Here is a 24,872-nt window from a genome sequence, read left to right as displayed (position 1 = left end):
TCTGTTACTTTATTTTCCAAAAAAATTTATGGAAGCCACAAATGCTGGATATGAAGCTTTGAGATGATCGTTGTCATACCCTGAACTGCACACTTGCCTCCAGTGACGAATCTCTGTATTTGACCATTTTCGCCTTAGAAATATTCTAGGGACAAAATCAAATACTTGAATGAGGTATCGTCTTTCTACACTTAGTAAGAATCAGGAAATATGTCATCAGGTATGGAATATTTATGTTGCCTTATTAATAAAATTGTTTAAACAGACCAGTGTTTATAAGCATGTAATTTTAGTTTTATTTGTATAATATTATAGTATTTATTAATATTTTAAATTAGCATTTATTCTGTATTTTCGGTTTTTGTTTAGTAATTCTAGTATGTGCTTTTGTCATTTTTATTTTCTTTTCTATTTATTTTCATTTTTATTTCAGTTTTAATTTTAGTGCTTAAATTTAAGCAACATTTCTAAGTGTTTTTGTGTAATATTTACATGAATATTTATAAGCTAAAATTATTTCAGCTTTATTTCTATTATTTTATATATATTATTTTCTTTCTATATTTTTATTTATATTTCTATTAATTCATTTTTTTTAGTTTTAATTAATAACAACAACACTGCAGCTCAGAGGCAGATTTACTTAGCAAATACAATAACAGAAACACCTTTAAAAAAATAAACATTTGTATACATAATCTACATTACATCATTATTTAAGTGATAAACAGCTGAGTACCAAGATATTCATATATCTCACAAACCATCCCCAAACAAATCCCAAGATAATCAGCTACAAATCATTCATTTTGGTCCAATGAAACATTTTTGTCCAATTCAACAGAAATAAACAGCTCCTAGATATTTTGCCCAACCTCCAGCATCTGCATCACACAATTCACTGCATTTTAGTCTTTTTAGAGGTGTCTGAACATGTCAACAATGAAACATATAGTCTGATGAAGGCATATGTCACTCCAAGTGCACAGTAAACTGATGTAAACATGAGAGGGAGGAAGGGAAATGTCTTCTGCCAGACTGTCAGTGGGTAAACCACCTCACAGATCAGCTCAAGAGGAATCAGGCCCAAGAGATACGTCGCTTCCAATTGGTTCAACAAAGCCCCGCCCTTCCTGAAAAATCAAATGAAGAATCACATTACCAATACTCTGCTCAAACATCAAGGCAATACAAATCCATTAATCCCATTTCAATACTGACCTGAACAGTGTTTTTAGGGACGTGAGACTGAAGATCGTAAATAGCAACATGAGAAATATTTTGATGGGCAGCTCTGGAATTAAGAATTGAAATGCTTAAGAATTACACTCAGTGAGGACGCAAAATGCCTGTTGTGAGATGTTAGGAGTTTTTCTGAACGGGACGTACCTTGGGTTGTGAAGAGGAGTGGAAATAGGGAATAATGACCGGTTACACTGAGTATAAGAAAAATCCCAGCATCCTTTCGACTCTCAACAGCGAGAAAACTGAAAAACAAGATACCGTGTTTAATAGGTGGCTGGCAGAACATGCTCATGTACGAGTACCATCAGATGAACACCTTAAAGGAAGTATGGCCATCAGAATGGCTTTCTCATGCACATGCCAACCAAACATAAAGGATCCAAGGGCACAAATGACAAGGCAGCGCAAGAATCCTCTCGCTCCATTAGGTCTATGCCATATCTTGAAAAGAGCAGGCTGCAAGGGACAACATGACAAAAATGGTATATATATTAGAGTTTGGCAAATGTGGACATCAATTGCCTTTTTTGTATTGACTATTATTCATATTATGTCAATGGATTAAAACAAGGCCATCTACTTGAACATTTAGATTAAGAATACAAATCTAGATGAACTCACCAATATTGACAGTAACGTGCAAACTAGGGTTGCTAAAGGAGAGACTGAAGGAAGCACAGAGTGCTGAAACTCCTGAACCAGACCACCAGTCATCGAGGCCTTAGGAAGTTTGTTTACATCAAGCAGTTTGAATTTCACACCTAAACAAGTGAATAATGAGTCAACGCTCCTAATATGAAGATAAAATCAAATTATTCTATTTAACCTACAGCATCTCAACACAAATGTATGAGTTATTGAACATACCCAGGATGGAAAAAGCTTTATCTGCTATATTGTAAAGTGCCCAGATGTTTGGTGCCCAGTACGCATGACAGAGACCACGCTTGAAAGGGAAGAGTCGTGACAGGACTTGTGGAAGCTGACCCTTGATGAATAAAGATGAACCAGATTTATCAATGAACCACTGTGTTAAAATAAAACAAATGTAATTAAAACAAAGGCTGCATTATATGATCAAAAGTATAGTAAAAACAGTAATATTGTAAACATTACTATTATTATATATTATAAAAATGACTGTTTTCTATTTTAATATGTTATTTATTTTCTGTGGTGGCAAAGCTGAATTCTCATCAGCCATTACTCCAGTCTTTAGTGTCACTAGGTACTTCAGAAATCATTCTACTGCTTAATATTAATAATAATAATAATAATACAAATATATAAATATAAAAGTTTAAAATTACAGAATTTATTCAATACAGAAATCTTATGTAACATTATAAATTTTATGCAATATTATAAATCTCTTTGCATTCACTTTTGATCAATTTAATGCCTCCTTGCTCCGTAAAATTATTAATTTGAATTGACTTTACAGTTGAACAGTAATGTATATATATGTGATTATGCAAAGATATTGATTCATATATTAATAACAAACCAGTGCTATAAAGGGTCCAAATGACACAGCAAAAGTAGACAATACTATAGTTCCTAGTGTTACAAGTCGCACAACACTGAAACTTCTCCACTGCAAAGATCCATCTGAAAAACAAGAATTTAATATACATTTATAGATCATATATATATATATATATATATATATATATATATATATATATATATATATATATATTATATATATATGAGTACATGACTATATTGAATTTGTGTGTGTATGTGTGCATAAATAGTCATAGGCAAAAATATCGGCACCATTGGTAAATATGATAAAAGAAGGTTGTGAAAATTCATCTGCATTGTTAATCCTTTTGATCTTTTATTTTAAAAAATTCAGAAAAATGTATCCTTTCATTGGATAATAAGGGCCCTTTTATTTAATACTTTTCGAAACCTCCATTTGCCAGTTTATTCTCTAAATGTTCTCCTATAATGTCTGATGAGGTTAGAGAACACCTGACAAGAGATCAGAGACAATTCCTTCTTCCTGAATCAATCCAGACCCTTCAGATTCCCAGCTTCATGTTGGTGCTTCTCCTCTTCAGTTCACTCTTCTCATTTTCTATAGGGTTCAGGTCAGCGGACTGGATTTGTGCTCAGTGATCAATTTCTGTGTTGTTTTTTAAGTTTGTGTTTGAATTATTGTACGGTTGGAAGATCTAAACATGGCCCATTATAAGATTTCTAACAAAGTAGGTCACTTACTGATTTTTTATCTGTTGGTATTTGATAGAATCCATGATGCCATGTATCTGAACAAGATGTCCAGGACCTCCAGCAGAAATATAGGCCCACAACATCAAAAATACAGCAGTATATTTCATTGTACACATGGGATACTTTTTATCTGTTTGCTGCTAAAAAGCTCATTTTTATTTTCATCTGACCACAGAAGCCAGTCCTATTTAAAGTCCCAGTCGTGTCTGATAACTGAATATGCTTTAGTTTGTTTTTGGATGAGCAAGGAGAATTTTTCTTGAAACCCTCCCAAACATGTGGTGATTTAGGTTCTTTTTACAATTTTTTTTTAAATGTTTTCTGACCCCGAGACTCAACTATTTCAAGCAATTCTCCAGCTGTGATCCTTGGAGAGTCTTTAGCCACTCAAACTGTCCTTCTCACCGAACATTAGGACGATAGAGATAAACGTCCTCTTCCAGGCAGTTTCATAACATTTTCTGTTGGTGGGAAATTCTTAATTATTGCCCTGATGGTGGAAATGGGAATTTTCACTGCTCTAGCTCTTTTCTTAAAGCCACTTCACCAATTTGTGAAGCTCAATTATCTTTTGCTGCACATGAGAAATATATTCTTTATTTTTTCTCATTTTGATGTAATTAAGGGAATTTGGGCTTTGTTTTCCCTCCTCTTTATATTTCTGTGAAACAGGAAGCCATGGCTGGAAAATGTCATGTTTATAATCATGCTGGAGTGCTCAAAATTGTGAACATGAATGGGAATATACTTCAGCTCATAAGAATTTCTAGGGGTGCCAGATGAATTTGATCATATATACCAATATTTTTGGCCACGACTATGTATATATATATATATAATGCTGATAATGAAATTTACTTACCTGCATTGCTCTGCGTGAAACAAAAACATCTCAGCAGGTAGATACCATATGCAGGTGCGATGTATAGATATATGTGCTTCAGGTTTAAAAGTACTGAAAACAGGAAGGCCCCCTCGAAGTGTCTATTCTGTTAACACAGAAACAAATACATATATTCCAACAAATTTGCTAATAAGTCAAATAAGAAAAAATAATAATAATGAAATGCAATGTAATTCACATGTATAATACAATACAAATTGATTTCAAATTTCACATTATTAGTTATGTCATACAACTCAATAAATAACACAGAAATTACAGCCAATACCTGGATATGTCTTGCTACTGATAAAAGAAGAACTCCAAACAGGAAGCCATTATACTGGAAATGAATATCTGAAGGAATTAAGTCAAGCAAAATTAATTTCAGGTAAGGGTAATGACATGTCTGAGCCACATGCATGACTTTTGACTTATTAATGGCGAAGATCTCCAAGGATACGATCAACAATTAGAAGGCCAAAGTTCCACAACAACAACACTGCCAGGATGAACGATGGCTTTCCCAGAAGGTCCTTTCCTTTGTCTTCTCGCAAACACTTGCAGCATCTAGAATAGTACAAATGTTCTTCATCCCAGATTCAACATAAACAAGCCTTTAACATCGTCTTTCTATAAAAGGATCAAACTGTAGCATGTAGAAGCTGCATACTCTTTAACAGCATAAAAGAAGACCACATCAGCCACAATGACTGACAGTCTTTGGAACAGGACAGTGGCTGGACTTGCATAATTCAGATTCTGAACAACCAGCATCTCCTTATCAAAAAAACGGCCTATATGAGAGAGTCCATATTCAAACCAAGCAAACAGGGGAGGATAATCCAATGTCCACTCAGATGTATTCTGAAAAAAATAATAATACAAATTTGAATAATTAAGCCACAAAATGAATACCTGTGTGTTATATGTAGTGTGATGGTATGAAAACTGTATAAATCCATAAGACTACCTCATAATACCACTGTGATACTGGCAGACTGTGAGTCAGGGCAAGCCAGTTCCTATGTACTTCAAAGTCCGTAGAGTGGCTGAAATACAATCGTTTTAAATGACAATATTAAACTGTTTGGCATTAGGTGATGCAAAATAATGATTTACTCTTCATTAAATTAAATTACGATGAGTCTCATTGCTCGCTCTTCTGACATACCAGTGGGTTTTCAATTTTATATGATCACAAAAAGTGTATTATGTGAGATAAATTCACTTACTACGCATTTATCAAAAGACATTTGAGAAATGAAACTCCGAGAGCCAGAGCATAAAACCAGCTCTGATCGTTAGTCATGGGCGCAGCCATGACAGATTCTTAGAGAAAGGTAAACTTTATTTCTAAAAGCCGAATTACAACCTTTGGGAGGTGCAAAGTTGCTGACATACACATGTTATCCTGCAGGGGGCGCGTAGCGGCTCAGAAACCCGGAAGCCGCTTTGAGCCAAATGTACATGTCAGGACGTTGCTTTTGTATAATCGGTGATATTTGTTCCCTAAAAAGTATATATACTATTGTTCACTAATATACAATACGAATTACGCACCAGAAACCCCTATAAATGTATGTTTAAAAATGCGTAAACAGAGATCACAAATGATTGTGATTGGTCAACACAAAGGCGTTTTGAAAAAGTAACGAATTTGAGTGGCGGTCTGGAGTAGATAATTATTTATTAAAAAATTATCGCAGTGTTAAACTTTAATAGAAATGTGTTCATTTAAAATACACAGTACAATGTTCAAAGTAAAAAAATAAATAATAATATTTAGAACCGTCGCACATGACCATGACAACATCCGGGCGCTTGGCCTTGTTTCAAGATAACAGCCTTTCTAGTTGCCTATTTTATTTCTACCATCAAAAAGAAAAGAAAAACTCCACCTTCTTCACAATTTATCGAAACGTCATCTAAAGTGTACCAAAACAGGTAACTACATATAGTAAACGAACAGATCTGGAAAGATTTTTTTTAAAGAGGGTGCTCATCGAGTTGACCCTGAGAGCTGGAATGACAGAGAGGAAAGACAGACACCAGAACTCGTCTTAGCTGCTGTTGAGAAATTTACAAAAAGTATAGAAGCTAAATAGGCATAACAGTAAATTCCCACACAAACAATTATATTTATTTAGGTTAGCCCTTATTACTTTTTATATAACAATGTCATGCTGGGGAACTTTTATACGGAGACAATACCAGTTCTCCTCGCTGCTAAAACTGCATCAACTCAACATCCAACCAATGTGTTATCGGAGAGGTAAGTGTTGTTACGACACAGCGCAGTAATGACCGCAATTCAAGGCTTTACAGAAGTACTTCTTTTCCTTTAAGGATTCCATAAAACGACTGCTGTCAAGACATTCGATGTGAGAAAAGTGGAGTTAACGCCACTGGAGCAGAGAAAACTCACGTTTGACTCCCATGCGCTCGTGAAAGAGTTGGAAGCCAGCGGTAAGTTTACTAGGTCTAATATGTATGGCAAGCTATTTTAATATTAATTGAATTATTTATTTACGATTTGTTGTATATATATATATATATATATATATATATATATATATATATATATATATAATTTTTATTTATTTATTTAAGATTTTGAAGTAAAAATATAAGCTTAATGTATATATTTGAGATTGAAATTATATTTACTCAATGTATTAATTATACAATGTTTGTTTAAATTAAGCTGATTTTTGTTTTGTTCCCCTGCATATGTAATCCAGGCTTTGAGAAAAAGCAGGCAGATGTGATCGTCACAGCACTGGTGACTCTTACTACAGCCAATATAGACATTGTATACAGAGATATGGTCACTGGAGCACATCAGGTTAACAACCAACAAAACTGCTGTAACCAGAAATGATTATTAATGAAACCCATTGAATTCAATAATGTTTTCTACATCTGGTATAGGAAATAGCTCTACAGCAAATCATGGCTCATCTAGACGCTATCAGGAAAGACATGGTTATCCTGGAGAAGAGTGAATTTGCCAATTTACGCTCCGAAAATGCTGTAAGAATAAAGTTTAAATCTGTATTTACATCATTCTTTATTTTTTGGCGCCATAATCTGAACACAAAATAAAGTAAAAAACTTGTTTGTCCACAAAGTTAATACTAATTGAACACATACTGAAATGTGTCATTGACAATATTACGCCAGTTATTTAGTTCTTCACCTTCCTTATTATTTTACATGCAGAAAATGAAAACAGAGCTGGAGCAAATAAAGAACAGACTACTGGTGAGTAGAAGTAGATAGAAGTTTTGTGAATTTCAGTAATCATTCTGCACAGTACCATTGTTTCTGTTTAACAAAGATTTTATTTATCTTTTATGTTTATATTGAAGGAAGAAAGTCAAAAAATTAGAGCAGATGCAAAGTTAGACATTAATTTGGAGCGAAGTAGAATTACAGACATGGTATGTGAACATTATTTGTTAACATTTTGTGCAAATTTGTATTATTATGTTTTTTGTTTTTTTTTTAACATTCACAATTAATCCAATATTTTGTATTCTAGTTTACAGAACAGGAGAAGAAACTTATGGAAGTCAGAACAGAGTTCCAAAAAATGGTGAGGTTTACAAATAGTTGTGATCACAACATGTTTTAACAGCAACACAATCGTTTAAACAGTGATCACAAGAAAGCTTTTCTATTCGATATGATTACATAATAATACTTTTATTGTCATAATTCATGTAAATATGTTTTAACAGTGGCGGTTTCTCCATTAGGGAGATTGAGCGACGCACCACCAAAGGAAAGGGGGGGATTATTTTTTTCTTTTACATTCAACCACAGTGTTACGCTAGCTTTCACTATTCTAGACTGTTTGTGCTACCTCTAAATATTCCAATCAGCGTCGAGTCGCATTTTGTGTAGTACCACCCCTTTTTGGGCGATTTCTGCAAAACTGGGAATCGCCTCGAGTGCTCTCATAGAGTGCTTCCATTCAAAGATATTTTTTTTCTAATTGCAGGCACTGCAATGCAATCTCAATGAGTTCCGGGAGAGCTCGCACTAAAGTGCTTTCATTATCGTGTGTAACTTGTGCAACGACTGGTGGGAACAGTGACATCCAATAATATTTAAAAACTATTTTGAATTTTAACAACAAGAAAAAATGAAAACAAATACTTTAATATCTTTATCAAATGTGAAAGAAAAAAAAACCCAGAGAGACGGGGACAGCTATGCCTTTCTCAGCTTAACTTGATCGACATCACGGCGAACGTTACCTCAGTGCAGGTTAATGCTGTCGTACCATTCATTCGTCGTAGCAATAAGGATAAATTTTAATTTAAGATAGCAGTGTAATGTAAGTGAGGAATGTGATGTAAATGAGCAGTCTAATTAATACAAGTGAGTTGTGAAAACAGTGATTTATGTGACTTCAGTTATTTCTTATTAAACTGAAATCGTAGTAAAATGTTTTTATATGCAGCTGTATTGTTAACGCAGATATAGAAACATAAGGAGAGCAAGAGATTCCTAATATCAGTTTATTTTTAATTAATACTATAGTAGTTCAGTTCCCTTTACATCTTTAACTAACCATTAATTTATCAATTGAATGGTTGACCTATCCTCTTTAATCGAGCAAGCATTTGCACCCCTGAGTGAATTGGCAGGAGGCCGCCACTGTTCTAATATATTATTATAGTCAAGCTCTTTTTTTTCTTTTCTCAGAATGCTGATATAGAAAGTGAAGCTGTGGAAACTTCAAAGAAAATAGACATACAAGTAGCCTCTTTGAAAACCCTCCTGGAATCACTCAAGCTAGAGACGATTAAATATCTTGCAGGTATGTACCCAAGATGCTTTTCAAACAGATGACATGTATCTCTAAATATATTTGACTTAACAGTGACTTGTTTGCAAGTCCTTCAGATAAGACTCCCAATTTGATAACACACAAAATCATCGTTAGTGGCTCTTCAGTTTGTTGATGCAATTTAAATTGAGTTTTATGAGCACTAAGAACATTATATCAAGTGATCTTTTTTTATTATTATTTTGTTTCACAGCATGTATCTTCACCTGCCTGGCAATTGCCTTGGGATTCTATCGCTTTTGGAAATGAATCTCACAAAACAGGAGAGAAGTTATTTCTGGACTTTTTATCTTAAACATTGTGCCTTTTGTTTTAATCACCTGATGTACATGTATTTTATTATGTTTTTACATTTCAGTAGAAGTTTTTTTTTTACGTGAGTAACAAATGTGTTGTTTAAGTTTCTTTAAGATTAGAGGTGCCCAAACTCAACTAAAAAAGTCCAAAAATTTAACTTGTTTGAAGTTGGTATGACAAAAAGAAAACGTTGCATTATGTCCAAATATATAATATTAAAATATAATGATCTATGTTCTCTAGATTTAAATGCAATCAATGTATTAAGGTTAAAACAAAAAGATTAAAATTATAAAAAAGGGCTATATTTGGGCATCTCTGCTTCAGTATGACATAAATTCCAACAATTGTTTTGTTTATATATTATATATATATAGCCAATAAATGCACAAACGTTTGGCCATATTTTTCTTTTTCTTTTTTACATCAACATGTATATCTAACATTATTCTCTTTCATGCAAGTACATAATAAAAAAATAATAAAAATAATTTCAATGAAAATGTCTTTGTGTTAAAAGATTTTGTGAGCATGTGTATATGCATGAATACAAATATTATCTATTTAAAAAGAATTTGGACTATGCCACTTTATTGTATTTTATAGAAGGGTTATTCAACCTTATAAAGTGAAGTGCAGTGACATTCAGCCAAGTATGGTGACCCATACTCAGAATTTGTGCTCTGCATTTAACCCATCCGAAGTGCACACACACAGAGCAGTGAACACACACACACACTGTGAACACACACCCGGAGCAGTGGGCAGCCATTTATGCTGCGGCGCCCGGGGGGCAGTTGGGGGTTTGATGTCTTGTTCAAGGGCACCTCAGTCGTGGTATTGAAGGTGGAGAGAGCACTGTACATGCACTCCCCCCACCTACAATTCCTGCTGACCCGAGACTCGAACTCACAACCTTTCAATTGCGAGTCCGACCGTTAGGCCACGACTTCCCCAGATGCCAGTTCTGAAGTATTGCAGTCATTTCACTTAATATGTTGAAAAACATAGCTTAGCATTTTATAAGTGTTCTATTTTCAACTTATTAGGATAAACATCTTGTTAAACTATATACTTACAAGGTAGCACACACATAATTGCTTGAATCATTGTTGTAATCAAGTTTTAGCTGTGACGAGGTATGACTTGTTTTTATATATATATATATATATATATATATATATATATGAATCAGCCCTGTCCATCTTCATGCTCCATTACCACCAGACTAATCATATAACACAGTTCCATCAAATCACTGTAGTATATCTTTGAAGAAAAGTCATTTGGAAGTGTTAGCTGACCAAGCTAACACTTTAAAATGAAATTAAAGCATTTAAGTTTAACCATTTTAGACTATGAAAATGATGCTTAAATTTAACACAAAGTTTTACATGTTTTATAAATATTACAAATGTAAAAAATATAGATGAATTAAAAATATGGTTGTAATCATAACTACTTTTATGGTACACTTGTGAGACACATTTTAACAGACACGTTGTAATAATCAGAACCAAATAAACGAACAGAGAAGGTTCCATTAGCACTGAAACTTTATTTAGGATTATGCATGAAACAGACAAATTTCAATCAGTCAAAAAGCCACAATAATCACTTTGCACACAAGACACTATTTCTTCCTCAAATTTTTTATTGAATTTTCCAAATAAAGCAAAATTGCGCTTTGAACCTCTGCAAAAAGAGAAAAAGAAACACCCATTTTTTTTTTTTTTTCATTTTTAACTAAACACATTACTCTGAACCAAATACAGTAGTAAACTGAAATAACTATTTACATATTGAGGTCAGGGAAATACTCATAGTAAATTATGTTCCATCAACTATTAATAATTTACAATAGGCCCCAAACCTGGATTTAGGGAATTATCAATGAATGAAAAGGGGTTTCCCTTGTTTTTTGGAGGCAAAACAAAAAGTCATTCATAAATTAGTATTCAACCATTCTCCAAAAGTCAGAACAAATTACTCATTGAGAACCAAAAAAACCACCCAAATTCAAACTTCTTTCTTATCAATACTACACAAAGAATACCAAAAATATCTTTATTTATAAATTAAATTATACATATACATTTACCCCAAACGTACATCTTTCACAGTACATTTCATTGGGCGTTCACATGGCAAAAAAATACCTGAAATGTGCAGGCAAATACAAATACAAAAATGTATTTAAAGTGACTAGCTGAGGTCCCTGCCCCAGAGCTCTGCAATATAAAAATATCCTTCTTTACAAAAACACAAAAGACCAGCTAAAGTAACCACAAAAAGAAGTGGCTAAGGAGCAGCATTGTTAGAAAATAATTGCACTGGTTTGTGATTCTCCTTCTAACTTAACCTGAACCTCCTCTTTTACCGTTGGTGCATCCATAACGTCCTCTGAGGGCTCTTCTTTAATACTGGAGCATGACACCTCATCACCCTGCTCTTGTTTAATGAAAGCTGTTAAAGGGTTTTCTGTAAGCATTTTATTGGGTGATGGCGTGGACTCCACAAAGGAGGATGTCTACAAAAAAAGGGAAGTGTTTTAATTGACTAAATGAAAATTAAGATGGAAAGATTTAACTTTACTTAAAAATCGGAATCCTAAATACAGCATGTTTTAGCCACTTGACTTCAACATGTAGGTGTGATGCATGTTAACAAGATGCCATTCTCCAAATCAACACTTACATTTTTGTAGTCTTCGTAACATGAGGGATGATATGTCTAAAAGAGAAGGGAAAACAATTTAAGTCTTTTATCAAACATCAATATTATTTTTCAAATTAGTTGTATTAGTAGAATTCTTACCTTTCCATCTACTCTGATGGCATTCTTCAGGTGCCACTCTTCCTCTTCCTCCTCCCAGTACATCTCAAACTGCTCCTGGCAAATCTCACACAGCTGAGGAGATGGAAAGAGAGAGAGAGAGAGAGAGAGAGAGAGAGAGAGAGAGAGAGAAATCTTTAATTCAGCATCTCATTTTTCTAATACTATGAATTATCACACAGTTGTGATTATTAATTATCACACAACATGTTCATCATCTAACCTCATGAACGACGTCTGCGGCAGCCTTAACGCTCTGGAACTCTCTCTCTTTGGCTGCTTCCTGAGTTTTCTGTACAACCTCTTCATTAACTTTTTCAAAAAACTGACTCTTTGCCCTCTCCTCAAGATCAGCGATTTCCTCAAATTCAATCCAATCCTAAAAAAAAAAAAGAAGAAAACTTCACGATGTTACAATTTTAAAAGTCCTTTGTTCCATTTTCAGGAGTTCATTTCAGTTCTTGGTGATACATTTCTGAAAATATACATGATTAAGGAAAATAAATGAAACAGGATTGCCTCCAGCTTACCGTCAGACTATAGTACCACCGGCGATATGTAACTTTCTTACTGATGTCCTTCTCTGAACGATTCTGTCTGTAATGCCAGTCCAAATGATCTGCATACACATCCGTCTGAGATGCAGTAAAACGCATGCCGCAGGAATAGCACTGGATTCCAGTATACAGTTTGGTGATAATGCTGTCGTGTCTCCTAAGTAACACAAATATCCCAAAACAGCTGGTGTCTTTAAGTCATTTTATAAAGATATTTCTGTCAGATTCACTTGTGTCTAGACTCCAGAGAGTATGTAGATGTACATACTGTTTCATGTCCTCCAAAACAAAGCCAGTCATGTCTGGGACATCTTCATCTTCCTCTTGTTCCTCCTCCTCTTCTTCTTCAGGAACAGATAAAGTCTGACCTGCTGAAGTGGGGTCTAAAACATTTATATATAGATTTAATCTTTACACATGTTCATTTGAAATAAGACTGCAATTAATGCAATTTAATTGTCCAATGGTAATAAATGAAATAAAATACATCATGCATACCAGTCGTTGAGTCCGTTTGTGCAGGTTTTATTATTCCAGTTGATAGAAGTTTTGATAACAGATCGTTCACATCTATTTGCCTCAATGGCTCGGGCTCAGGCTGCTGAAACTGGGAACCTGAATCAATGATCAATTTACTTATTATAATACAGGTCTGAAGTAGAAGCCACAATCAAAACAAATCTAGGCTGGTAAGTTAACAGTAGTGTACGATTCTGTTTCAGGCTTTTATTGTAAAAAAAAATTAAAGACATTCTCACCAGGCTGGAAAGATATTTGGTTTGGTGGCATAAAGGGTTGAGGTCCCATCATCTAAAAATTCAAAAGACAAAAACGAAACTTTATTTTTCCAAGTTTAACAAAAAAAAACAAAAAACACTCTTTAACATTAACAAAAATAAAGGACTCCTTGAGTAAGGAATACGTACAGGCTGAGGAACATTTCCAACACCCGGACCAGGGAAAGGAGCAGGTCTAAATGAACCCTGGAAATCCGATGACATAGGGACTGTCACATTGAAGTTAGATGCTTGAGACACATTTTGCTGCATGGGAAACTGTTGGGCCGGGCCACCAAACGTGTTCATGGGTGGAATGTTGAAATTAGGTAGTGGTACAGCAGAGTTTACCACAGGGGCCTGACCTTGAGTTTGATCATATATTGTTGGCTCCTGTGGTCTGAGCTGGTTTGGAATATTTGGACCGCAGTATCTTGGATGACCTTGTGGGTCATATCTTGGCATGACAGGCTGTGCATCAAATCTTAAGGGTTCAGGCTGCACCGGGTTCTCAAAGCGCATCCCACCTGATGGACAATCAAATCTAGCTGCACCCTGCTGTTCATCATAATTCATTAATCTAGCTGGGAACCGTGGTTCCTCATATCTTGGTGGACCATGTTGCATGTGAGGATTATCGAACCTTGGTGGATTAGCAAATCTGTTTTGGTGGATTGGGTGGTCATAATTAACTGGGTTTTGAGGGTCAAATCTCACATTACGAGGCTCTGTGTACCTCATTGGCCTGTGTGATACTGCTGGGTTGTTAAATCTCACAGGTCTTTCATGGGCTTTGGGAAATCTTTCAAACCGGTGAGGGGCATCAAAGCGATGTCCAGGATACCTCACGGGTCCACCAGACCCATCAAATCCCCCCGTATTGCCTTCGTACCGAGGAGGAGGAGCATAAGGTCTTGTAGGACCATCTAACCTGGGCTCTCTCATGTGGCTAGGTGGCTCATCAAAGGGAGCTTGAGAATTCTTATATCTATCAAACCGTTGAGGAATATTTGGTGCATCCTGCCGTAGCGTGTTCACCAGTGCCATAGATCCTTCAGAGGAGTGATTCGGTGTATTTCCAGGAGATTCACCATGGTTTCGTCCACTTGTTGCCTGTTCCGAGAAATTATTATGCCCTGGAAGAACCTCTACACTTACAGGACCATCATCTGGACCTGTGCCAGAGTGCACACTGTTGGGACTTTCAAAACGTGGGCTGATGTCTCCTGGTTGTTGATCCATTTCAATAGGAGATGATGACCGTTCAAATGGGGGTCCTGCAGATTTTCCACAAGTCCCGTCCAAGCTGACAGGACTCTGTGAATTTCTGAATGTGGAACCTTTACATGATGGAGGCCTGTCGGTTCTTCTAGGATCTTCATGGTCAGGCTTTATGGCATCACCAGACATTTTATGCACTTCTGAGATTTCACTGTATTGTTCAGTCATTTCATGTTGAGGCTGATAGAACATTTCATGCAATGGCAACTGGCCATCTTTTCGCACTGTAGAGATAGATAAATGAATATAGGAAAATAATTCAAGTTTAGACTCTTTATAAAACACCAACAACAACCTAGTGGATGTTTAATCATTACCTGCCATGGTGAAATACAATAAATGTTTAAATGTTCAACTTTAAAAGTGCTATAATTCACATACATATTATTTAAAAACAGGACAAATCTTACCTGGACGCTGAAGCTGGGTTCTTTTCAACTTAGATTTGTGCTCAAGATAAGAAAGCGCCGCATCAGATATTCCTTGTTTCTTTTTTGACTGATATACTCCCTCATCACATGATTCATCCCAAGAGTCAGACCGCTGTCTTTCCTCTTGATACTGAAAAAGTTGGTTTATTTGATGGGCTACATTGAGGAATTCTTCATTGGATATTTCACCATCAGCATGTCTTTTGCTAGCCTGAAATGAAAATGTCCTGATTAGCAATATTCTAATTAATAATGTATTAGATAAAGAAAAACTGATTACAAAACAAAAATATGAAATGGCCATACCTTCCTTAAAAGATCCCGTTTACTTGCAGAATTAAGTGCTTCTGGAATTTGTATGTTACTGTCAACACTCAAGCGATGCGGTTTAGGTGTACGAGGTGCAGATGGTCTTTGATTAGTGTTCCAAGTCTTGTGTCTTTGGGTGCTTAGTCGTCCATGTGAGAGATCTGACTCTGACTGCTTGGGACTGTTAAGGCAGTTTATTAATTTGAATGTGGTTATAAATGTAATAATAGAAAGTCTAATGATGTTAAAAAATTTACTTAAGTCACTTACTTTTTATTTTCTTCCCATCCACTCCTCCATCTCTTGCTATCTTTTGTGTCTTTATGCTCTGCAGGAAAAATTCTCTGCTGTGGTCCATCTTTCTGATCAGCAGGTCTATCGTCAAGCGGTCTTTTTGATCGTCTTGGTTCTAGGGAAATTTTTTTGGTACTTCGTTCATCTCTTAGACTTGATTGTGAAAAAGCATCATCATTATGTGGATGTTTACTTATCCTAGCCTTTCCAGACTTGGGAGGTGGAGAAATACTCCTGGTTTTTCTCTTTGGAGATGAATGCCTCTCTTTTCTTTTGGGAGTATGTAACGGTGGGGAACGTGATCTTGACCGAGACCTTTTTCTAACATTTGCTTTGTTCACTTTAATTTCTTGTTTCAGAAATGTCTCAAGTCTTTCATGCTTGTTTAGAGAACCATTTATAAGCTTGCCCCTGGTGCTGCTGGACTTCTGATGATCCAAGTTTTTGACACCTTCATCCTTATCTTTCTTCTCTGAACTTCTTTTCTTCTCTCGGACATCATCATCTTTTATATCGGTCTTGTCATGCATCTGCTTTTGTAGCCTTGGGTCCTTCTTATTCAGTTCAACAGTCTTTGAATGCTCAGACTCCATTCCCCTGGGTCTGACAAAGATACCTTTTCCAGATGGTGACACCGCCTTGGATTTCGGCTTTTCCTCAACAGCAGAGTTATCCTTTTTTGGAATCCTCATTTTCTCCAACTTACTCTGTCTTTCAGCTAAGACTTGTCCTCTTTTTTCTGATGTATTCTGAAAGTTTGGTGTGACCTGACTCTCCTTCTTATGCATTACTTGTTCCTTTGTGTTTACAGCAGTGGCACCAGGTCTGTTTAATCTAGGATCTCTGGCTGACATTTTTTCTGATGTTGCTGGAAGCCAAGGTTTGACCTGAGGTGCAGAACCCGTATGTGTGATTTTTGCTGAGACACGCGCAGAAGCAGCGACATGGTGGTTTGAAGCAATAGTAGGACTGGCAGCCTTGAGAATAATAATAATAAAAAAAAAAGATAAATTCTCTTTTAAAATAGATTAAGCAGTATGAAGAATGATGGTTTAGCGGCATTAGACCAACTAAAGCTCCTATACACTGCTATTACATATCACTTGCACTTGACATCACAAAAAAATTATACTTCTAAGACTGCGAATACTATCATGTAACTCATTCTAGTTCATATTGTTATAAAGCACATGACTATTAAACTCACCAACTGAGCTTTTGTTTGTTCAAGTTCAAGCTCAATCTTCTTTTGCTGAAGTTCTAACAACTGCTTTTGCTTTGCAAGCAACTGTTGTCTTATCAATTGTTCTTGTGTCAAGCTTGGGGCTGGAGGTTGTGGTGCAGGAGGCTTCGGAGATGTTTCTTCAGTCTACGCAAAGAGAAAAGCACACATTTCAGATAAACCGTAGCAGTGCACTTTTTCCCACCTCTGGAAAATTAGAACTCCTAGTTGGAACTCCTTAAAAGCTTACCGGTTTCAAAAATTTTGGGTTGACATGTATGCTGGCATTCACATTTGGTGGCAATGGTTTTATAGGCCAGGCAGGATCTAATGAGTTCACACGCACATCTAGTGCATATAGTTTCTTCAAGGGGAAAATTTCATCCCATGTGGAACGCAATTTGAAGAGACTTTTTCTAGTGACCTCATCCACCTAAAGTGAAGTAAAAGAAAGAGGGGAAAGAATATCTGACTCCCGTTTAATCTCAAAGAACACTTACAAAACTATATAGTTTACCATTCATAAATGTAACAGAAAATGTATTATTAAGATATGTAATAATCTATAAAGGTAAAGGAATTAATTAGCACAAAACAGTATTTTAAACTAGGACAAAAAGCACATGACGTTCAATCGGTAGTAATACCATGGACACAATTTCAAGGAATTATGTACCTTCTCAAATACACAAATAAAGGAATTGACTAGGTTCTTAGCAAACACTTCAAGGTATGCCCCTCCAACATTCTTCACTATGGAATCCACTAAGTACAAAACTGGGAGCTTCTCACCAGCAGGTGCCTAAAGTGATAGAAAACTGACAAGTTTAGAGGACAACATGGGAGAAAATCACAACTACACAGAATGACTTTTGAGATTATTAAAAGTTGAAGTTGGATTAAGAAAAACTGGCACAGAAAACCAAAATCAAGTACTTAAGGGAAAGTCCATTGTTTGCGGTAAAAAAAAAAAAAAAAAAAAAGTAAAATGAGAAGTTCCTTAAAAACTAGATCCATCAAAAATCAGTTTCTCAGATGCAGGAATAAAAAATACCCACGTCCCAGGTACAAAAAAAAAAAAAAAAAGTGAAAAATTGTAAACCCCGTCTTCAGTGTTCTCTCTCCCGGCTCAGTCCATCAAGAAAATGGTTTTGTTAGGTTGTCAGTGCAATTCAATTTCTGGAATCATTTAAGCAAGAAGCACAAATCCTTTAAATTGAAAAAAGAAAAGAAAAAAAGATTGAAGCTTTTTGTCACTTGTATTTTTTGTACTTGACCAGGAATTCAACTCATTCCTGTAGGCATCCATGTAAGTTCAAAATGAGATTTGATCTTCATTTGGGGCACCTGGTCTTAAAAAAAAAAAAAGTGTCCATAAAAAAAAAAAAAAAAAAAAAAAGGTTGTGGACAGGTTGTAACCAAGTGCAGAGAGCAGCAGTTTCTCAAAATTCTGCAATAATTTTGTTACAAGTATTTTTTACACATTTAGGCTTGGAATGTCATTGGAAAGGACACTGCACCAATGCAAATATATTTGTATTAAAGAATCTTTTAGATTATAATTAAATCAATATAGCCAACATTACCACAAAAAATACACTGGGAAATAAAGACAAAAGGACATTTCACATAGTTTATTGTCACAGTTGTATACCATTTATTAACAGTGCAGTAAAGAATGGAAAATTACTCAGCAATCTAACACCCCAAACCCTTTATTGGTTCAAGTACACAGGTATTTAAATGGCGCACATTTGTATTAAGAACTCTAAATACAGGCATGCTCATATTCACGGAGCAGCCCAACATGACTAGCAGAACTAATGCAATATTTCAAATAGGTTGCAAACATAGACAAGGATATGAAAAAATTCCTCGGATTTCCCAAATAAAATATGCATCCATGTACACTGGTGGCAAACCACGTGTACCAACTGGTGATATGACATAACTACAACCATGAGTATACAAATACTTATTACGGATTAATTGTTGACATCAACACGGGTTGTCTTGCACCTTAGATTTCTAATCAATCCATGTTTACAAAATTCCTATGTATGGAAAGTACAGAAACTACACAACGACGACTCGCTGGGCTGATTACATAACACGGAAATTTCGTTTCTTTCCTATCTAGTTCTTGTAGATTAATTATGATTCATAACGCATGATTTATATAGTGTCATAGAAAAATATAACTTGTAAACTAGCATAACATCAGTATAAGTTAATAAATCGACGTTGCATTAAAAAAAGTAGTAGACTGTATGTGAATCCACCAGACTGTTATCATTACCCTCTAATCTTATTAAGCAAGTAAAACATGGATTATTAATTTCAAGCCAAATGTGCGTCAACATTAAGTCCTACTTCATGAGCAGCTGTGATCAAACAAGCAGATAAACCTGCTGTTGCAACTGGCCTAATTTGGTAATGTGGATTTGGTGACTTTTTTGAGCTACAAAAACAGTAAATTCAGACTGATATAAAATTTAAAATCAGCATAAAAGACACCTCCATATTAGTCAACTATAATGTAGCACCAAAAAGTGTTTTACGCGGATTTATACAAAGTGTTAGATAAGTAGTCGTGCTGGCGCCATGTTACAGGCCTCATGTCACGTAGTAATTTAACTAACGTTAGCAACACTCGAGCTAAAAGACGATGACTGAAACGAAACAAAAATAAATCTATTTTCATAAAAACCTTGGCAATTTGTGCTTCAATTATTGCGACGATATCCTTGGTGAACTGGATGTTTTCTTCGGCTAGAATGGTGAGCATGTTGATGTGCGGTTTGCTGTTGAAAGTCAGATCTTCCAGCGAGGACTGATACTCGCGGCAGGCGTCCTCCCTCGCGCCTTCGTCCGACATCTTTGAGCCGTTGAGTCGAGGGCCGTCGCCACACAATTTAAGCTTTTATACAAACATTAGTTGAAACACAGTCCTCCTAAACATCTGTACTTCATCTGAGTTTCCTCTGTACGTGGAATGTTGTGCCAGACCTCGTCGCGTCTTGCTTCTGAATAACGATATTTTCTGTTTAGAAAAAGTGTTCCAAAATGTCCGTCGTAGTACTTCAGTGGAGACCGCGCGTCATCTAAAATGCTTTATAGTTGAACGCGCGTCACTGCTTCCCAATTGGCTGCGCTGAAAAGCTCGAGTTTGATTGGCTGATGAAAGCTTGTGCTCAATGTCATTGGTCAAAACAGAACTATTACGTTCAAAAAGAGCGTATAAGAATTAAATCATTCAATAAATCAACAAAAATCACAACAGAGTACAATGTCGTCAACTTGAAAATGAAATATACAGTTTAGGATTATTTGCATAGAACAGCGGTTCAGCGGATTCAAAACACATAGAGTATTATTTTTAATAAAATATAAGCACATTCATATGGAAATAGGTTTACATACCTTGCATTTGTATCGTCTATTTTGAATAGTATTAGTATTGGTGGACGTAAAGGAAAAATGTGTTTTTTCCTCAACCATTTTATTATACAGTTGTTACTCTAGCACTTTGATAATTAAACATGCAGATTCTGTTTAATTATGATTACAAAATAATATACAATTCTGGATATGCATTCTTTATAATAATAAAAATATATTAATTTAACATAAACATATGTATATAATTCAAAAACACATTTATAAAATTGTTTATTTACAATTACAATTACCAAACAGAATATTGTAATTCATCTTACTCAATTTTAATTCAAAATGAATTTTCAAAAAGATCTTTGGACCACTCATTTATAGATAAATTGCAACTTGCATCCTGCATGTCAGACTTGCCTGAGAAACTCCCAGCAGACTCAACAACCAGCAAATGATCCACATTTTTTCTTTTAACACTTAACCTCTGATCTATGATCTTACTTTTAAACTTGCACTTCATTTTTCCAGAGCACAGTGAGCCTACACGGTTTTGACTTCGCCTGGTTTTCTGTCCACATGAGTTATCATAATAAGAAACTGGGGTGGATTGCAAACATGGTGAAAAAAGCAGAGCCCCTGAACCTCCAGGCTTTGATGTGTTGACATTCCTCGCTTCATTGACTTCAGAAACATCTGTCACATCCGAAAGGTTCATGTCCATACTGCTCTGACCAGAAGCAAACAAGTCTACAGAACAATTGTACTTCTCCTCATGGTCATCAAACACAATACGTTCCTGCTTGACTTTGCAATTTACAGAATGGACCTCACTTTGAGCACAGTGCATGAAATATTTGCCCTTTTCATTGTTTACTGAACAAAAAGCCTCAGAGGGTCTGCTCCTAGTTAATTTTTTGCTTTTAAAAGGGATTTCTTTTTTGTTTGTAAAAGACAACCTGTCGTTTCTAGAGCGATTGAATGCACACATAATGTCAGGACTGAAAGGAATCATCTTTTTTGAAGAATTGGTAATGCACAAAACAGTCTTACTTATCTCAGCATTGTTCAACTTAGTTTCAAGATTTTCCGGACAGTCATTTTCATTGTTCCCTTTCCAGCTTATGTTGTTCACATTGCACATTGGTGAGGGCCATTTTTCACTAGAAAGAGGCATTTGAAGAGTTTTTGAGATGCTTGTGACCACTGAATTTTCAGTCTGAGAGCATCTGTTTTGCACTTGAATCATTTGATCACTTTTGCCTGAAATGCACTCCTTTGTGTCAAGTATCTCTGATATCTGAGGCTCAAAGCTGACAAAATGTTGTAAACTTTCAGATAAAGGTGCGTCCTCAAAATCAAAACATGTATTTTGACCAGAATGACTGTAAAGTGACTTCTCACATAAAGCTGCATCACATTCTTCCCTGGTTTTAGCTCTTACAAGGCATTCAGATGTAATTATGTCAGTATTATTTCCACAGGGCAACGTGACCAGTGGATTTATACTGTCACATGCAGTAGAGCTGTTAAAATGTGCTGATGATTCAAACATGTCACAGCTTGAGGAAAAAGATTTTCTGTGACTGTTCTGGCTTTCATTCTTCAATTCATCCTGTATACAGTTAACATGCTTTAACTGACTGGTGTTGCTTTGGCTAGTGCTTTTACATGTTCTTGTCTCTTCAGTCTTTGGTGAAAGAATGTTATGATTACAGTCTCTGGACTGCTGTAACAAGTCATTACTTAATTCTTCAGGGGGGAAGCATAACCCAGGTGACTGCCATGCATTTGAGAGTGTGAATCCTTCACTGCTGGGTTGAGAATCCAACTTTGCACATGATGGAGGAGTATAATCAAAACTGCTGAGCTCATTTCTTTGTGTACTTTGTGAGTCTTTCTGTTGTGATGGACAGATACTGTTGGCAAAATGAGAATTTGCCCGCAGGAGGTTTTTAAAATAACCGATTACAGTACATCCCATCAAAGACTCGAATGGAGAAATGATCTGGCAGGCCACTAACTGTCCAGACAGCGAAGACGTTTTGGCAACATTATGAGGAACCTGTTAGGAAAGAACAAGAATTTAGCAAAATTAACAATAAGGGTGTAACCTTGATGCCCAACCCCAAATGAAGAAATGCTTCATACCTTTAATCCAAAAATGACACATTTTCCTATAAAGCAGTCTTCCACAGCTTTAACAAGAAGATGTTGAACAGTATGCGTGCCTTCAGTTTTCTCCAAATCGATAAATCTGGAAACATCACACTTTACATCAGTAATTAATTAACAGCAATGTTTGTTCGAGATGTTAAACAATTTGTAAATGCTTTAAAACACACCTTTGAAGGCCACCGGCAGTAATGCCAAAGAAGGGATTTAGACAACCCCCGAATACTGTCACACCAAATATATCTTGGTTTCTGGACACGTTAAACGACAGTCTGTATCTGTAGTCCACATTTTGTAAGTCACAAGTGAATCCACATCTTCCACATACAGCCCTAAAGATAATGATTTAGAAGTTATTCATGATGTTCAGCCGCTTTTTAATTTAACACACACAAATGTAATTATGTTGTAGCATTACACATTCCCTAAATACATTTAAAGTACATTCAACAGAATTCGTAATAGATAAATTATGAACAATAATAACAATAATAAAATTGACTTCATTTTACCACGTACCTTTTTCTTTCCTGAATTAATCTGGATAGACAGCCTTTGCAGCATGGATATACAAAACAAGAGTCTTGCAGAGAAAGTACTGTGCAACTCACCAGAGCCCGTGTGTTGCTCATGAGTGCTTGAAACCGTGACAAGCTTTACAAACAACCGTACTACCATCATTCTCTACAAGGAAATACTAACAAAAAAGAGGACTCAGATTTTAAACAACTTAAAAAAAGTAACTGAAGTGTATATTATTAAATCCATACAGCAATAAAGAAAAATATCTAATGAAAAAGATCGGAAGCTAAAGAGTGAGCTACAAAGCTTGCATTTCAAAACAAGAACGATTTTCTTTCTCGCTGGTTTTCTCCCTTAATTCTCAGGGATCACAGCTCCATCTACCGTACAATATTATAAAATATATGTTCTATGTTTAAAGATAAATTACGATCAGTAAATATTATGAAACCTTATAATTGTATTATAATTTCAGGTTTAAATGATTTTAAGAAATGTATTCAAGGTCCAAGGACATACAAGGTGATCACGTTGTATGTCTCCCCGCGCTTGCTTCATGCTGCAGATGTCAGTGTTGCGGTGCGAGTGAGAGTGAAGCCAGAGGTGCGGATTTCAATTCATCCAAATAAATTGAATCTTTCGAATACCCAAAAATATACTCGATACCTCAGATGCTATTTCATTGGAAAAAAAATATAAATCGCTGGAGTTATGAGAACGGATCGTTCACTTAAAAGATTTGGTCAAAAATCTGATTCACTTCACCATTAAAAAGAACGTAATATAAGTAGGCTATTATCCCCACTGTTTAAGTAAAAATACATGTCAACTGGCTGTTTTATATGATTTAGATTTTTGTCTATCTAACAGGATGTACTGTAGCTAATATTGTGTAATGTTTTTACACTCAGTTGAGGTACCTCGACACTGTAGACGTGTGCCCCGGGAAATATCCTTGATTTTATTTATTGATTGATTGTCTTTTTTTTTTTTTTTACGTTATTTTGTTTTTTTATAATTGTATTTAAATATGATTTTACACACACACACACAAATTGTAATGTCGACAGGACCATTGAAATAACTCGCGATGTCTTCAAGTAAATAGGTCTGAATATGAATGAATGACATTAAATTTCAGTAATTTATTTTCAGTAAAATTTCACTAATTATCTCAGTAATTAGATTGTTTATTTTAGAGCGATATATATATTTTATTTATTCACTAAAAAAAGCATTGTATGTTTTTACGAAAAAAAAAGCATTGTATGTAAATACATTATATTAAAGTCATTCGATTTCTATATGAGATGACTTCTTGAACGACAAGAAAGATAGATTGGTACAGCATCGGATTGTAAAGAAAGGGGTATGATATGTTGGAAATCTGAAACTGCTGATCTTCTATTGATTGTGTACGTTTCCATGGTTTTGATTACAAACTTGGTTGATATGGAGCTTTTAATGTTTTTCTGTTTACTGGTAACACCTTACAGAACTCTGTGTACACAAATAAGTAAGCGAGACTTTAAATGAGTTCCCACTGA

General features: G+C 35.4%; 4 protein-coding genes across 4 annotated transcripts; 1 reads left to right on the top strand and 3 right to left on the bottom strand.

The window, feature by feature from the left end:
- Nucleotides 1-621: 621 nt before the first annotated feature.
- On the bottom strand, nucleotides 622-5,756 carry LOC113064292 (probable dolichyl pyrophosphate Glc1Man9GlcNAc2 alpha-1,3-glucosyltransferase). Its single transcript, XM_026234982.1, has 13 exons — nucleotides 5,608-5,756; nucleotides 5,346-5,424; nucleotides 5,046-5,239; nucleotides 4,836-4,942; nucleotides 4,662-4,729; nucleotides 4,352-4,478; nucleotides 2,753-2,856; nucleotides 2,113-2,233; nucleotides 1,867-2,006; nucleotides 1,562-1,701; nucleotides 1,390-1,487; nucleotides 1,222-1,294; nucleotides 622-1,133 (listed from the first exon to the last, which is right to left on the bottom strand). Exons 1-13 carry the CDS (start codon nucleotides 5,694-5,696, stop codon nucleotides 899-901), a joined length of 1,575 nt encoding a protein of 524 aa, XP_026090767.1. The 5' UTR covers nucleotides 5,697-5,756; the 3' UTR covers nucleotides 622-898.
- A 420-nt stretch (nucleotides 5,757-6,176) lies between these two features.
- On the top strand, nucleotides 6,177-10,036 carry ccdc90b (coiled-coil domain containing 90B). The gene is made up of 9 exons (XM_026234983.1): nucleotides 6,177-6,647; nucleotides 6,722-6,841; nucleotides 7,117-7,220; nucleotides 7,307-7,408; nucleotides 7,598-7,639; nucleotides 7,747-7,818; nucleotides 7,920-7,973; nucleotides 9,092-9,206; nucleotides 9,430-10,036. The coding sequence occupies exons 1-9, from the start codon at nucleotides 6,551-6,553 to the stop codon at nucleotides 9,483-9,485; spliced, it is 762 nt and encodes a 253-aa protein (XP_026090768.1). The 5' UTR covers nucleotides 6,177-6,550; the 3' UTR covers nucleotides 9,486-10,036.
- Nucleotides 10,037-11,071: 1,035 nt separating this feature from the next.
- LOC113064290 (pre-mRNA cleavage complex 2 protein Pcf11-like) lies at nucleotides 11,072-20,330 on the bottom strand. Its single transcript, XM_026234980.1, has 16 exons — nucleotides 19,949-20,330; nucleotides 17,915-18,040; nucleotides 17,489-17,671; nucleotides 17,224-17,385; nucleotides 15,993-16,993; nucleotides 15,720-15,903; nucleotides 15,393-15,624; nucleotides 13,852-15,206; nucleotides 13,684-13,735; nucleotides 13,424-13,540; nucleotides 13,194-13,308; nucleotides 12,899-13,082; nucleotides 12,592-12,747; nucleotides 12,351-12,443; nucleotides 12,231-12,266; nucleotides 11,072-12,063 (listed from the first exon to the last, which is right to left on the bottom strand). Exons 1-16 carry the CDS (start codon nucleotides 20,114-20,116, stop codon nucleotides 11,851-11,853), a joined length of 4,377 nt encoding a protein of 1,458 aa, XP_026090765.1. The 5' UTR covers nucleotides 20,117-20,330; the 3' UTR covers nucleotides 11,072-11,850.
- Nucleotides 20,331-20,454: 124 nt separating this feature from the next.
- LOC113064291 (DNA damage-induced apoptosis suppressor protein-like) lies at nucleotides 20,455-23,659 on the bottom strand. The gene is made up of 4 exons (XM_026234981.1): nucleotides 23,323-23,659; nucleotides 22,974-23,135; nucleotides 22,780-22,885; nucleotides 20,455-22,693 (listed from the first exon to the last, which is right to left on the bottom strand). The coding sequence occupies exons 1-4, from the start codon at nucleotides 23,433-23,435 to the stop codon at nucleotides 20,969-20,971; spliced, it is 2,106 nt and encodes a 701-aa protein (XP_026090766.1). The 5' UTR covers nucleotides 23,436-23,659; the 3' UTR covers nucleotides 20,455-20,968.
- Nucleotides 23,660-24,872: the final 1,213 nt, after the last annotated feature.

Source organism: Carassius auratus, chromosome 46, assembly GCF_003368295.1.
Source record: "Carassius auratus strain Wakin chromosome 46, ASM336829v1, whole genome shotgun sequence".
NCBI classification, from domain to species: Eukaryota; Metazoa; Chordata; class Actinopteri; order Cypriniformes; family Cyprinidae; genus Carassius; species Carassius auratus.
The sequence above is the reverse complement of the archived record's forward strand: the minus strand, read 5'-3'. Positions and strand labels throughout refer to the sequence as shown.